Raw genomic sequence first — 14040 nt, forward strand, 5'->3', positions numbered from 1 at the left:
AGAGCCCATATGCCAGAGTCAAAAGTCAACATTTCTTCCCACCTCCTATTCCTACCTCCCCCTCCCCTTGTGTTTCCAGAGAACCAAGGCTGGTCACAAGGATATGTGTGATAGGACAGCTGGGCCTATGCCCCAGGGCTCAGTCCAGCCCCTGGGGAGGAGCCCCTCTGCCCCCCTCACCAGCTCAGAGACACAAAACCTGATTTCAGCTTGATTTATTGGACAAGACGTGCACTTCTTTACAGAGTTTCAATAACCATGGCTTCCTTCACCAAATAGAGGAGTTGAATTTTAATACAGGATTAGGATAAAACAGGGAACTGTAAGAAATACCAACTCTTCCCATGAGCCAAAGGGGCAGTAGGGTTGGAAAAGAGAGACAACTTTCTCCCTCCATGTTCCATAATACTCCTGGCCTCAGTTCATGTGGCAACGGGAGGGAAATGGGCGAAGGGAAACAGCGAAGCAATGCTTTGTTATATCAGAGGGAAGAGGGACAGTGGCCACCCTGCTTAGAGAAGCCAGATTCTAGGCCCAACTCAATCCATCTTCTCTCTACCCCCAGCCTCTGGAGCTCTGGGCTCTACTGCTGGCCCACCAGATCCCGTGTATAAGAACAGGGGCAATGCTGAGGGTGGAACTGAGACAGTCTCCTCCTGGCCACACTGATGAGGGAGGGAGAGGCTGCAGAGATGTAGAGCATGTTTACTGGCTGTCTCTTGTCCCAGCGGATGGACGGGGGAACAGGTCGGGTTCTTCATCAGTGTGCTTGGGTAGGGTGGTCAGTGGAAGGAGAGCAGATGCTGGAGAATGGAACCAACCCCAGGTCCTCCCCGTGGTGGGGGCAGGATGGCTGGAAATAGAGTTGTTACTGTTGGAGGAGGCTAAGGGAAGCCAGAGGGGAAGAGACTGAGGGGCTGGCTTTCATTAGTAGGGAGAGGAGACCGGTAGCCATCAAAGTTGCGTGGGATGCTGCCGCTCGTGGAGCCTGAACTGTTACTCAGAGTCTCGATGCTTCCCTCTCGCTGGAGCTCTGCAACAGAAAAAGAAGACACCCCAGGTCAAGGCCACAGCCTGAGAGCTGGGAGTGAGAAGTTCTCCCTGAAGGGCAGGGACTGGCTGGCATTGCTCAGCTGTTACAGAAGTCTGGCTGTCTGTGCTGACACCCAACCGACCATCCAGGCATGTCACTGCTGTCTCTTCAGCTGGCTGTCCCACCCCTATGCCTCTGGATGGGACCAGAAGCCCATCTGGAGCTTAGGATGCAAGATAGAGGTCTGACTTCACTGTGGGGCACCAAGATCAGGCCAAAGGTGTTTTTAACCCTGCCAATGTACGACACAGTTAGATCCATGCACGTGCATATATAGATACATCCATGCAGACTGCAGAAATACGGAGGAATGCATGAGCAGTCTCTCCAGCAGAGAGGAAGGGCCCTAGTTATCAGCTCGGCTTGTGCCTGTGTATAGTAATGGGACCACAGTGTCTGAAGAAGGGAAGAATCAATCATGGCTCCCTCCTTCCTTTCCCACCCTCCCAACACACATATTGTACTTTTAGTACAAGGTTCAAAGTCCATAGGTCCATTGCCATGCCAACCCCAGACTATGGCACTTTGCCTATTGGGCCCTCCTAGCCCTAGAAGAGCACCCAAGTGAGGGTGGCCCTGCTTTGAGGTTGCCTTTCCCTGTCTGTCACACACACACACACACACACACACACCACCTCTTGTCAATCATTTGCCCAATTTACCTCTGGAACCTCCTGGCAAACCTCTTGTTACCACTGTAGGCAGAATAGGGTTAGGTAGTAGGGAGATGGGGGAAGTTACATACAGGTGAATCGATAACCACAGAGCTGCTAAGCTTCCTCTGTTCTCCTCTCCAAGCTGCTTAGAGGTCCCAGAATATAAAGCCTGACAGAATACAGAGGCTGAGATATAGGGCACTCATTCACTCCCAGTAGGATACAGAGATTCCCTCTTAGATCCTGATCTCCTTCCCTGAGCTCTTTAACAAGGTTCTTTGCCCACTAAGTTGTGGCTACCCACTGTGTGCCATCATGCCAGCCTGGAGTAGGAGCGCACTGTTAAGAAGCTGACCCATAGCATACCCTGTCAGCAAGCAGCACCACTGCAAGACGGCCTCCTTTCCTCCCTGGTGCCATGAGCTCAGGAAGTCAAGCCAGTAATTTCAGTCAGCTAGGAGTGGCTAAGCCCACACTGATGCTGTACTTATCCTGTCTGGTTAGGGGCCCTGCCTCCCTGGCTGGACACCACTGGTAAAACCAAGCCTGCACAGATGCCAAGCCAGAAAGCAGTGGGGCCACAATCCCAGAGAACCACTGCAGGCCAGTGCTATCTGTAACCAGCATCCAAAGAGTCAAGAGGTCTACAATTCCCTCCTTGGGATGAGTAGTTCTCAAACTTTTTGGTCTTAGGACTACTTTTTATTTTTTAAATTACTGAGGATCTCCCAAAAAGCTTTTGTTTATGTGGTTAATAGCCTTTTATGTTATTATGAAAAGTTATGACTCTGAGGATCCCTTGAAAGTGTCTTGGGGACCTCCAAGGGTCCCTAAAGCCTCAGTGACTTTTGCAAGAGAATGAAAGCAGTTAAGTGAGTGGTGATGGTTGTGGAAGGCAGTGAGTCTACAGCTGGAGCTGGTAGTTTCAGGTCCCAGGGATGAAACCTGAGTCCACTCCAGGTGCTACTCTCTGGATGGCAGTGCCCAGCTTGGTCTTCCAAGGTGAGGGACAGGGAGGGGGCAGGAAACAAGGCAATCCGTTGGTTTGAGCCCCTACATCCCCTTGGCTATCAATCTCCCCTATGCCCCCACACTGCCACTCATCCCTATCCCAACCAATAAGGCACAGGCTATGGGCGACAGAGAGAAGAAGAGAAGGAAATTCAGATGCAAACCAGGAAAGGCAAACAGCCAAGAGCTTCAGGGATTCATGAGCAGGGGGAGAGAGGCACACACCCTCTCCATGCCCCCTCCTTCCCCAGCACTCTGAAATCTCTCCAGGTCTTTCTTTTTCTTTATACCAAAGACGGCGGGTTGGGGGGTGGGAGAGGAAGACTGGCTGGCAAAGCAAGGAGGTGAGCTAACGAGCTCATGGCAGGAGGGGTAGGGAGGGTGCTGAAAGATTCTCACCTTCCTTCCCTCCCCCCCTCCCCATGCTTTCTAAAGTCAGTACCTAGGAGAAGAAGGAACTTTATCATCCTCCAAACATCAGCAAGGGCCAGGGTAGAGGAAGGTTTAGGGTATTAAAAGAAGAATGCCAGCATGCCCAGGACAAGGCGCTTCAGAAACAGACAACCAGAGAGCACAGGCCTAGACAGCACATCTCCCCTTCCCTCTGCTCCCCACCCCCACCCCAGGGTTGGGTCTACAAGCAGATGGACAGGGCTGGGCCTCTGACAATCATTCTCTGGACAGCTGCTATCCCCATGCTTGGTGAACAAGCACCAGTGGTACTGGTATGTCTCAGGTTGCCTTTCCTGCCCTTGCCACATGGCCAGTCACTCCAGCCTGGGGGAATTTTACAGGGCAAATGTGCTGGCCCCTGGATGCTCTGTCATCTACTACGAACTGGATCTCTTAGCCATTCTAGTCAACAAACTACAAAGAAGATGGCGGAGGGAAGCAGGATTCATTCAGGCAGCTCAAAGACTTGGAGTTTTGTCCCCTTGGCGGATGACTGGTCAACTTCATACCACGGCGCCAACCAGAGAACACCATACATGAATCTATTCCAAACCACTCAGGGGAGGGAGAGGTGGGGATAGGGAGAAGAGGACCCCTAGAACTCTGCCAACATCAGCAGGATGTCCAGCCCATCAGCCCTAAAAGAGTAGAGATGATGGGGGGGGGTGTGAATTCATGACATGAGTCTCCATTCCCCTCACTAGGCCAATCATGGGGAATCTAGGGAACTAGGGACTCTCTGGTCAAACACCTGGGAATTCTCCTAGAAGGCCCCAGGGAGACAGAGGAAGTATATGTCTGAGGGAAGCCAGCTTCAGGGTGTTTGGTCCTTGGCTTCTCTCTATCCCCTGCCCCACCCAGCCCTGGTTAAGTAAGCTAGAAAAGGAAAAATGTTGCCTTACCTTCCTCCATCACGCACGCACAATGCTTTGTTATTGTAGGGTTGTTCACGAACGCTGGGCTGATGAGATTGTTTTTTTTTTCCTTTTTTTTTTCCTTTTGAAAAGAAAAGCATTGAGGCATCTATTTTGAAGAGATATGGGCATAACTAAAGAGGCATATAGGTTTAGGGTGGGTTTTTTTTTGTTGTTGTTGTTTTGTTTCATTTTGCAAGCAGGTTTTAGAGGGTGTCAGGAGAAGGAAGTCAAACTTGGAAGTTTTACAGTTTTATGGAGAATTTCCATTCATGAGGACATTGCCATGCATGTGGGGATCTGTGGGGAAATCCTGGGAAGGGAGGAGTGGGGATGACCAACTGGGAAGGCTTCCAAGATGGAAGCAGTAGAATGAAGGAGGTGGGGAAGGGGTCTGGGAGCCACACATCCAGCAAATGCAAAGTTGGGGAAGGGGAGTGGGGTGTTACAACTTACTCCAAAACACATGCAGTGCTTGATCTTGGGTGAAAGTGGGTAAGGTGTGATCAGCCTATTCTCTTGGGAAATTTCAGGTGTGTGTGATGAGGGACATAGCACAAGCTGGGCCTCCTTCCTTCTCCCCTCCAAGACTTATGAGGGTCTCATCTTGTAACTCATAACACACTGTACACCAAATTTCTCACCCCTGCATGTCTCTAGGGATCTACACGGGGTCCCTCAGAAACAGAATAATGTACTCTGTCCACTGGGGCTGCTGGAGATCAGCTTTCTCTGACATCCCATCCCCTAACCCCCCCCCCCCAAGTGCTTGGGAGTAACAACCACTCCCAAAAAATAACCTTAGCTCAGAAACAAAGCAACCCTACTCCAAGTATCCAGACACACTTTGTGCCCATGGAGCCTGGGGGCACAGGACATGCCATTCTCCACATCTGCAAAATGGGAGAGGTAAAGAGGTGATGTTACTAGCTCATGTAACCAGTCTCACACAAGGTTCAGCAATGGATCAAGAGGTCTTGACTCCTTACAGAGTCAGTCTTAGATCGGCATGTACAGGGCCAGAATGCAGAAAGGAAAGATGGCTGTCCCTTGGAGCCAGATATAGGTCAGAGGATGGAGCAGAGAAGTGTTGAAAGGTATTGGGCAATTGTGGGGAGAACATTATGTTGACCTCTGCCTAGCCCACCACTTAAAGGAGTGAATATACCCCTTCTAGTGTTTGAGGTCTGGCTCTCTCAAAGATTTATGGCAGAAAATAAGACTTACACCTTCAGCCCCTGGCTATCCAGGCCCCCAGAACTGAGGAATGTTGGGATGTAGAATGATGATGCAAAGATACCCAAGAGAGACAGCCAGGGTGGGTAGGAGCGGGGTAGGAGAAGCTGATGGCAAAGTGAAGAGAGCAGCTTCCAGCCTACTTCCTCTGGGACAGGGCTGAGATTAGATCTGGTGGAAGTGCTGGGAGCTATTGATATGTTGGGCTCTGTGGTCACAGGGCCACAGTGAATTGGCTAGCCACTATTTGACCAATATGGTGCATTTCTGTGGCCTCTCAGCCCCAGCCCAGAAGAGGTGACTGAGGGCCAATAAGAGACAGAAGTACAGGGACACACAGAGAGCCAGGCCACTTCTCCTCAGGGTCTGGGAGAACAAAGAACAGGTTTGGGAGTTAGAGTTCGTGGTGAGGAAGAACTGGGAAGAATTCAGAGACAGGCCAAGTTTTACTCACAGACTTCTAGGAGAGAGAGAGTCTGGGAGAAGGAATATGAGTCTTCAAGGAAGTAGGAGCCTCCTATAAGTGTTAACACAGGGGCTCTTCCAGAAGTAGCAGGCTACAGCTGCCTTGGGAGGCCTGAACTGTTGTTTTTGTTGGGTGCCTGGACTCCAGTATGGGGGTATCAGAGCAGGCAGAGCTCCAGTCCTTGCCTATGTCCCTGTCTCTCAATGATATCCTCCCTTTACACCTGAACAGGAATCCAAAACCCTTCTGGAAGAGGTATGTGGAGTGAGGGTTGGCCTGTGAGCATGCCAAACCTGGGGAAATGTCTGCCTGCCTACAGGAGGGCTCTGTCTGGTAGAGGCAGGTGCTTGGGAGAAGGGTGGCAGGGATGAAAAAGGGACACATGAAGAAGGGCAAGATCAAGTTACTTCTCTCCTTTTTCTCTAGGACCAAAAACTGTATGCCTGAAAAATGTCTGCAAGGAAGGTAAGGGCCCAAGAGGCCCTTAACAGGGCCATTCCATCTTAAAAGGTCTAGCCTCAGTTGTGAACATCTCTCTAGGGACACATCCACTCAGTGTCCAGGGAAAACATAGTAAGGCTCCACTGCTCAGGACCCACAACATGATGTGTCCAACCTTCCCCCATCCCATGTCCTCTCCCACTGACACCCAACATCTAGCTCCCATCTGGCCTGGCCTAGTGGTTCTTCCTTCTCTTGTTTTAGATTCACCTTCTCACAAAGTCTAGGCCACACAGAGCCCTCTGCCCTTCCCTTCCAGCTGGGCAGTTGTCTGGAGATGCCAGGAGGGATCTGAGAAGGCTCATCTGCCATGGCTGAGTTCCCAGGGTACATGACCCTAGGTCCCTGACCTGGCCAGAGGAGTGAGCCATTCAGAAGACTAGTGTGCTGACACAAAAAACTTATACTTTTCATAATCTGTCAGTGACTTCAAAAAGCCCAGAATCTTAAAAGTGTACTGGCCTGGGGTGTAGGCCAGGCCTGGGGGGAGGTGGGGCTGGGGAGCACATAGTGCTAGCTCTGAGATCCAGAATTTTTAAGAGGCAGGCCAAGATTTCCTTCAAGTCTCTACTGCTCAGTGGAAAGCACATTTAAAGCACCCCCAGAATGGCATTAGAAAGTCATTACCTAGGTTCAGTTAGAAACCCCTGGGCCTCTCTGTGGGTGGATGGATAGGTACAGGTCTGGCCAGCCAGGGAGTCAGGTGGGGGAAGGAGGTGAGGCCTAGCTAGCTCTCACGTTCCTCCTTCCATCTAAATTTGAACCTCCAGAGCCCTCAGCTCTATTTGTTAGAAGGCAGAGAGGAATGGGACGGAGCTGAGAACACGGAGCTGCCCTGCCAAGTGAGGGCTTCTAGCCCCTAGGACTGAAAAGGTTCTCGTCGGCCTAGTGGGGGAGGGAGAGGGCAGAAGCAGGAGCAGCAGCTGCAGGGCTCATGGCCTCCTGCCCTTCATTGCTGCCGAGGCTCCAGTCAGGCTGCTTTATGGCCTCCACAGTGCTGCCCATTAAAGGGATTAGGAGAGTGTTTGGTTTGTATTGCAGAGGCTGGGGCCACCCCTACCCCCAACTCCAAGGAAAGCAAACTGAGAACCTACCCATTCCAACACATGGAAAAGATGGGGAAGCAAGGGGGTAGGAAGGAGACATGCCACAGCTGAGGGGGCCTTATTTTACCCCCTGAGATCCATGGGACTGTACACTAAGCTCCCTATCCCTTCCTGTTTCTTGGCATCTGTCCAGGACCCAGAAAGGCAGCAGTGGTGCCCAGGTAAGAAGGGTGGGGGCAGGGTGGGGGAAGAGAAGAAAACACCTCAATGGGCTTTTCTCTCTCCATTTGCCCTCACCAGCAGGTGTCCCCGCAGCCTAGGGCCCATGCCAGGTTAGCCTCGCCAGGTCCTAAGTGTCCCAGGTGTCCTATGGCTTTTCTCCTTTTAATCAAGAAATGGCCTAGAGAATGAGGGTGGCAGGTATTTGTTTATTGCTTTTAATTTTCTTCTATTTCTCTTTGCAAATGCCCTCCTAGAAGCTGTAAAATAAATTTCTTACCCTGTCCTGACTCATTGATTGCTGGCCTCAGCACCCTGCTGCCCCTACTCCCCAACCCCCACCATTCCAGGCTCAGTGGTGCTAGTGGTGCCTGCCCAAGCCTGGGGGGTGGGGTGGAGGTGGAACAGTGGGCTAGGAAAGCTCAATTTCAGCTTCAATTGGCCCTACCCTGGTAGTAGTAAAGATCTTTGGGATTTAGGGGGTGTTCCATACCTGAAGAGGTATGTGGGGAAGGCTGTTCCCACCCAAGAGACTCTGAAACTACACTTCATTGTCTTCTTGGACCTGTGACTCCTTTGGACATGGGGTCAGGCCAAACTCCCTTAGAGGGTGAGCAGAGGAAGGGGCTCATTCATTAAAGACTCGCTCCTTGTTTGCATTAGAGCCCATTTCTTAAATGAACCCTCGAACTCCAGGAAAGTCTTCAGTGCCCAGGCTAATGTTATTAGAGCAGAGGAGGAGGTAGAAAGTTATGTGGGAGTGGGAGAGAAGGAGTTTCTCAGGGAGACAGGGCAGTTCTGAATCTGAGGTAGAAGACAGAATGGGGAGTTCGCCAGGCCAAAACCCACAACTTCTTGTGAAGGTTTAGCTTGGTAAAAGAGACATTAGTTCCTGTTTTTTCTCAGAAAACCCAAGCCAGTCTCAACTCTTAGAGCACTTTTAAGGAGGCTGAAAGGACAGAGAGCTAAAGGAGGTCAACTGAAGAGGGCCAGGATTCTCTTCTGCATGTAGGCAGGAATGCCAGCCCTTGGGAGGGGTCCCTTTCCTCAACGTTGCCCTACTGTGAGCCCACCCTCTGGAGCCCTTGGGCAGCTCTGCAATGGTGGACCCCCAAGGGTTCTCTCTGTGTGTCCTTGTACTTCTCTGTCTTTCTCATTGGCTCTCAGTCACCTCTTCTGGGATGAGGGCCCACAGAAATCCACCAAATATTGGCCAAATAGTGGCTAGCTACACTGTGGTCCTGTGGCTACAGAACCCAACATATCAATAACTCCCAGAAGTTCCACCAGATCTAATTTTGGCCCCATGGCTGAGGAAACAGGCTGGAAGCTGCTCTCTTCACTTTGCCATCAGCACCTCCTACCCACCCTGGCCAGACACTGCCCGTCCCCAATCTGTGACTCCACTAACTAAGATCCTGGTCAAGGAGAAAACTCTGGGGCAGGGGTAGGGAACCTGGGGCACTGAGGCCACATGTGGCCTGTAAGTCCTCAAGCGCAGTCCTTCAGACAAAGGGCCACAATTGAGGACCTACATGTGGCCTTGAGGCCACAGGTTCCCTACACCTGCTTGGGTCTGGGATGAGCTTTTCTCCTGTGGAGGGATTTTTCATTCACAAGGGCAGCATTCTTAGGACTCCAGTTGGTAAAACAGCTAGTGGAGGAGGCAGCATGAAATTGAAGTGGGAGGTGGGGGCGTAAGGTCCGGATCACCATGTGATGATAACAGCTAGCTCCTGGTTCTGGTCTTTTGCTTCCTAGGGGCAGGCAAAGGAGAAGGGGCAGTCATTTGGGTCTAGTTATCTCTGCAGCTTAGTACCTGAGGCTGAGCACCTGGAAGACACCAGGAGAATGGTCAGAGTTGCAATGACAGATTGACATTGCTTGATGGTGACCTCAGTCATAACTACTCCTTTCTCCCAGGAAAGGTGGCAGCCCATCAGAGACCCCTCCACTTATAATCAGACATTTGCTCTCTGGGCTGGAGCCAGGCTTTCCGGGTCCAAAGTGCCTAAGGTGTGCCTGAAACTCAGTCCCTGCCCCCAACTTGGTTTCCCTCATACACACTTCAGCCCTTAGTCCTGACCTCCAATGTCCAATACGGGGAAGCAAGAGCCACGATGAGCAAGGCTCAGGGCCAAGAACATAAAGGAACACACACTCGTAGTTTCTTAGCTGCCTCCTGGCTGACTAAAAGTTCTGATCAAAGGGGATGGCAACCCACCAAACTCAGGGTGGTCATATGGCAGCGTCTGCTGCACTGCTCCTGGAGATGTTACAGTGGAGCTGGAGGAGAGCCCGGACTTCCCTCTGAGCTTTCACTGCTCCTCCCAACAGTGGAGAAGACAGGCAGACTTGCCTTCCAAAGACTCAGTGGAGGAGTGGTTACAGAGGCTCGGCAAGGCATCTATACTTCAACTTGTTGATCCTTAGCTCTTCCTACACAATGGGGGAGGGATAGGTATCCTAAAGTCTGTGTGTGTGTGTGTGTGTGTGTGTGTATGAGAGAGAGAGAGAGAGAGGACAACACACTCAGAACTGAAAAGGAGAAAAAGACCTGCTCTGTCTCAGCCCTTTTTCTTTCTTCTCACCATACCTGGTGATCTTGTTCATTCCCATATCTCTGCCTGTCTAAGCATATGAACTCCAGGTCTATACATCCAGCTCCAATCTCTCTCCTGAGCTCAAGTCTCACATCCCCCACCACCTACTGGACATTTTGGACTGGAAGTCCTATAAACAGCTCAAACTCATTGTGTCCAAAACAGAACTAATTTTTCCCTGCCCCACCCCTACCCCATTTCTGAACTTCTATTATGTTGAATCTCCACTGTCTTCCCAGTCACTTTGGTTCATGGTTACCCATCATCTCTTCCCTTTCCATTCTAATCCATCTTCAAACTTGTATCTGAGCATGCCATTTTCCTCCTCAATAAACTCCAGTGCTCCCTAGTACCCCTAGGCTCAAATATAAACTCAATTAAAGGTCTTCACAATCTGGCCCATTGTTAGCTTTCTAGTCTTCTTACACCTTAATGCCTGCTCCGACTCTCCCCTTGCTCTTCCTCATATACAGCACTTTATCTTTCATCTTTGGGCCTTTTCACTGGCTATGCCCCTTGCCTGGAATGCCTTTCCTACTTCCCCTTATCTATTAGAATCCTTTCCTTCAAGTTTTATCTCAAATACATTCTGCAGGAAGTCCTCTCCAGCCTCCCTACCTGGCAGTGCCTTCCCCTACATTCCTCCTTCTCTGTGTTACATTGTCTATGTCTGTTTATGTCCGTTTTGTCTTCTCCATTTGAATGTAAGCTTCTTGAGGGCAAGGAATGTTTTTGCTTTTTCTTAGCTGTGTCTGGAACATAATAAGTGCTTAATAAATTCTTGTTGACTGGTGATCAGAGGTGGCTCCTTAAGCACCAAAGAAACAAAAATTTCTGTATCTAGGCCTTATTTTCTTCATCTGCAAAGTGAATGGGTCAGACGGATAAAGACCCTTCCAGCTCTTCATTGACAATCCAATGACCTCTGTATTTAATTTTCTTGATCTGAGGGGAGGCAGTGTCCTGTAAGATGACAGAGTTGGGGAGAGGGGTGGGGAAAGGGAGAGGTAGGGGTGTGATGGCAGGGACTGGAGGAAATAGGGAGGTAGAGAGAAGTGAGAGGAGGGACAGAGGTGGTAAGTCAGGAGAAGGGACATGGGGATAAGGAGAGGCAGAGAAGAGCAGCAGAAGGAATAAATTTGGATAATAGTTGGAGATATGTAAGGTTGATCTGCTCAGACTCCTTCCAGGATTATGTTTAGAGATAGTGAAGCCACTTTCCTTCACTAAGATCCTTCTCTGAGGCATGGAGATGCATCTGGTTGATGAAGGTCATACCAGCAGAGCACAAGCCCTGGTGGGTCTGACTGAACTAGGAAGCATGGGCCTGGCTATGGCCTTTTTGATTCTTACCAGAAGCAGACAAAAGAAATCCAAAAGGTCTTCTCAATCAGGGGGGTCCTAAAGCAATTACACTTTCTGGCTATAGCAACTCGTGAAAAATGTCTACTAAAGAATGAAGGGCACTATAGCCTGCCTTGGTGGAAGGAACCCTCACCTCCCCCCTCCCCTCCTAGACTGGTGAAATCCTAGAATTCTGATAGGCATCTGATTGAACTACTGACCATGGTTAACACCTAAGTTGACCCATCTTTTAATATATATATATATATATCATATAAAGAAAAAGCCAGTCAGTCCAGTCCAGGTAGGACAGGAGATTGTACCGTTGAGTTTCTGTGTTCCTTCCTGAATTGGGCTAAAGTCATGTTTACTAGTCAGCTCTCAGGGTCAGGAAAAGTTCTAAGCTAGGCTCTATAGGTATCAGAGACTGAGATCAGCAGACTGGCTGGGAATCAGGAGACTTGGCTCAGAGTCCTAGCTCTTCTGACTGATGTTCTAGGTGACCTGGGGCAAGTCACCTGCCTCTCTATGACTCAGTTCCTTCATCTGATACTTGCCTTGTCCTACTCCCCAGGTTGTGGTGAAGACAGAGTCCTACACCTGAGGTCAGGAAACCAGAGGTCAAATCTTGTCACAAACACTTGGATTCTGAGCAAATCACTTAACATTTCTTTGCCTCCATTTTCCCATCTGTAAAATGAGGATAATAGCACCTACCTCCAAGGACTGTTATGAGATAAAATCAGAAAGTATTTGTAAAATATTTTACAACCTGAAAGTACTATATCAATGTTAATTATTATTAATGGGGAAAGCATGTTGGAGGACTTGAAGTATTATGTAAATAAATGTAAAATCTTCTTATTACTATTGTGATTTTATGGTTGAAAAATAAACTTTGTTACTCCTGGTCTTCCCCTGCTCAGCCCCACAACTACATGTTGTGTAACATACACAGTTTCCCTGAGGTACTGAGGCTCCCCACACGTTCCCAAGTGGCATAAATAGGCCCGAGTATATTTCTAGAAAGCTGAAATGCACCTTCCACCTTTCTGCTTCCTCCCCTGCAGCTCATTTGCACAAAAGCAGAGCCAGAGACTTGAGGAAATTCTCTTTTTGGGAGACCCAGGGTCCTAGCAACATAGCAGGCATACCTTGTGGAGAAAGAATGTCTAGCTGGGAGGAAGGCTACACAATGATTTCTGCACATCTGCCGAGATGCCGAGTGTGCATGCTTAGTAGGGTGGGGGTAGTAAGAGAGGAAAGGCAGGGAACAAGGCCCAGGTCCTGGGAAGATATGGAAAGTCTAGTGGAGGGGAGCAGCCGAAGTAGGAGGAGGGAGCTTGGGACCCTCTCTTCAGACCAGATGTTTGGCCACTGTGCCCGAATTTCCCTCTCTTCCTGTAGCCCCAGTGACCAGATTCAGGAGGGTCCATTTTGGTTTGTCTGAGCCACAAAGCAGCCTTGATGGGGCATGAGGCAGGGGGCACTGGGCCCTTGGATCTTAAGAAAGACACCGCACGTCTTGAACACTTGCCTGGCCTGCCTGAACCTCATCTGGTTCTCATTCAAATGCCCCAACATAATTAAATTCTCAATAACGCAGGCCAAGAATTCAGTAAGATGTGGCTTTTTCCTCCCCCCCCCCTTCCATTAAGACTAAGGAATTAAAATGTACCACTGGATAGACAGACCAGGTTTCTTCCCCACCCTCACGCCCCCCTCTGTTCTGCCCTACTGCCACAGCAGTGATGGTCTAGTGGTCCTGAGCCATGGATCAGTCCTCTGATCCTCACACTTACCTGAGGACACTAACAGGTTATGGCAGAACAACAATCTTAGCTAGTTGTGTAACTTGTGCCTTCTGGGGGTACAGGGCAAAGAATGGGGGTCCTTCCTTCCCTACCAGGCTTTTGTCTGGCTTCCATGATCACCCATGGGTGAAGCTTGCTTCCTGGCATATCCCACATATGAATCTATTTGTGGCTCTTCAGGATTCAATGATAGAGCTTCCATGATTTCCTTCCCCAGGGCTACTTTGGCTCATTCTAGTTTCATGATCACTTAACAATTCCCTGAAATTGTGTGTATGTTGTGGGGAGGGATTGAGGGCTAGAATGAACTTTATAAGTCATCTAGTTCAGATGCCTCATTTTATAGCTGAAGGAAAGGAGGCTCAGGGAGTTTCACTGACTTGCTAAACATCACACAGCTTGTAAAAGTGATAGAGATGGGGAGGAAATCGGGTAGGATGGGGGAGGGGTGTGACTGTCCTATGGCGAAGATTGAGTTTTCAGATTCAGGTCAACTGATTCCTAACTGAACACTCAGGAGATGTCACCTCTCCTACAATGAAAGTTAGAGAAGTGTCAACCAATCTTGGCCCAGTATTTCTGGGGAAATCACATAGAAAAGCAATGGAGAAAGTAAGAGGAACACAGGAAAATGGGGCCAATCACCTCTGGGGCTCTGAGATTTTTCCCCTGTTACCTCTAAGA

The 14040-nt window shown here is 49.6% G+C and overlaps 1 protein-coding gene across 13 annotated transcripts in view; it reads right to left on the reverse strand.

Moving 5' to 3' along the window:
• Positions 1 to 199: 199 nt before the first annotated feature.
• BCAS3 (BCAS3 microtubule associated cell migration factor) overlaps positions 200 to 14040 on the reverse strand; it is a 795613-nt gene continuing 781772 nt past the window's right edge. For 11 of the 13 annotated variants that reach the window (XM_069077894.1, XM_069077893.1, XM_069077887.1 and 8 more), the window contains one exon: positions 200 to 1033. In XM_069077894.1, coding sequence (XP_068933995.1) covers positions 885 to 1033 — 149 coding nt within the window. In that variant the 3' untranslated portion in view covers positions 200 to 884. Of the gene's footprint in view, positions 1034 to 4115; positions 4210 to 14040 lie in introns of all 13 variants that reach the window. The other 2 variants (XM_069077892.1, XM_069077883.1) reach the window with 1 other exon arrangement.

The sequence above is a fragment of the Petaurus breviceps genome, unplaced genomic scaffold (assembly GCF_028583685.1).
Source record: "Petaurus breviceps papuanus isolate PSGF00001 unplaced genomic scaffold, PetGlider_PUasm1.0 91023, whole genome shotgun sequence".
NCBI classification, from domain to species: Eukaryota; Metazoa; Chordata; class Mammalia; order Diprotodontia; family Petauridae; genus Petaurus; species Petaurus breviceps.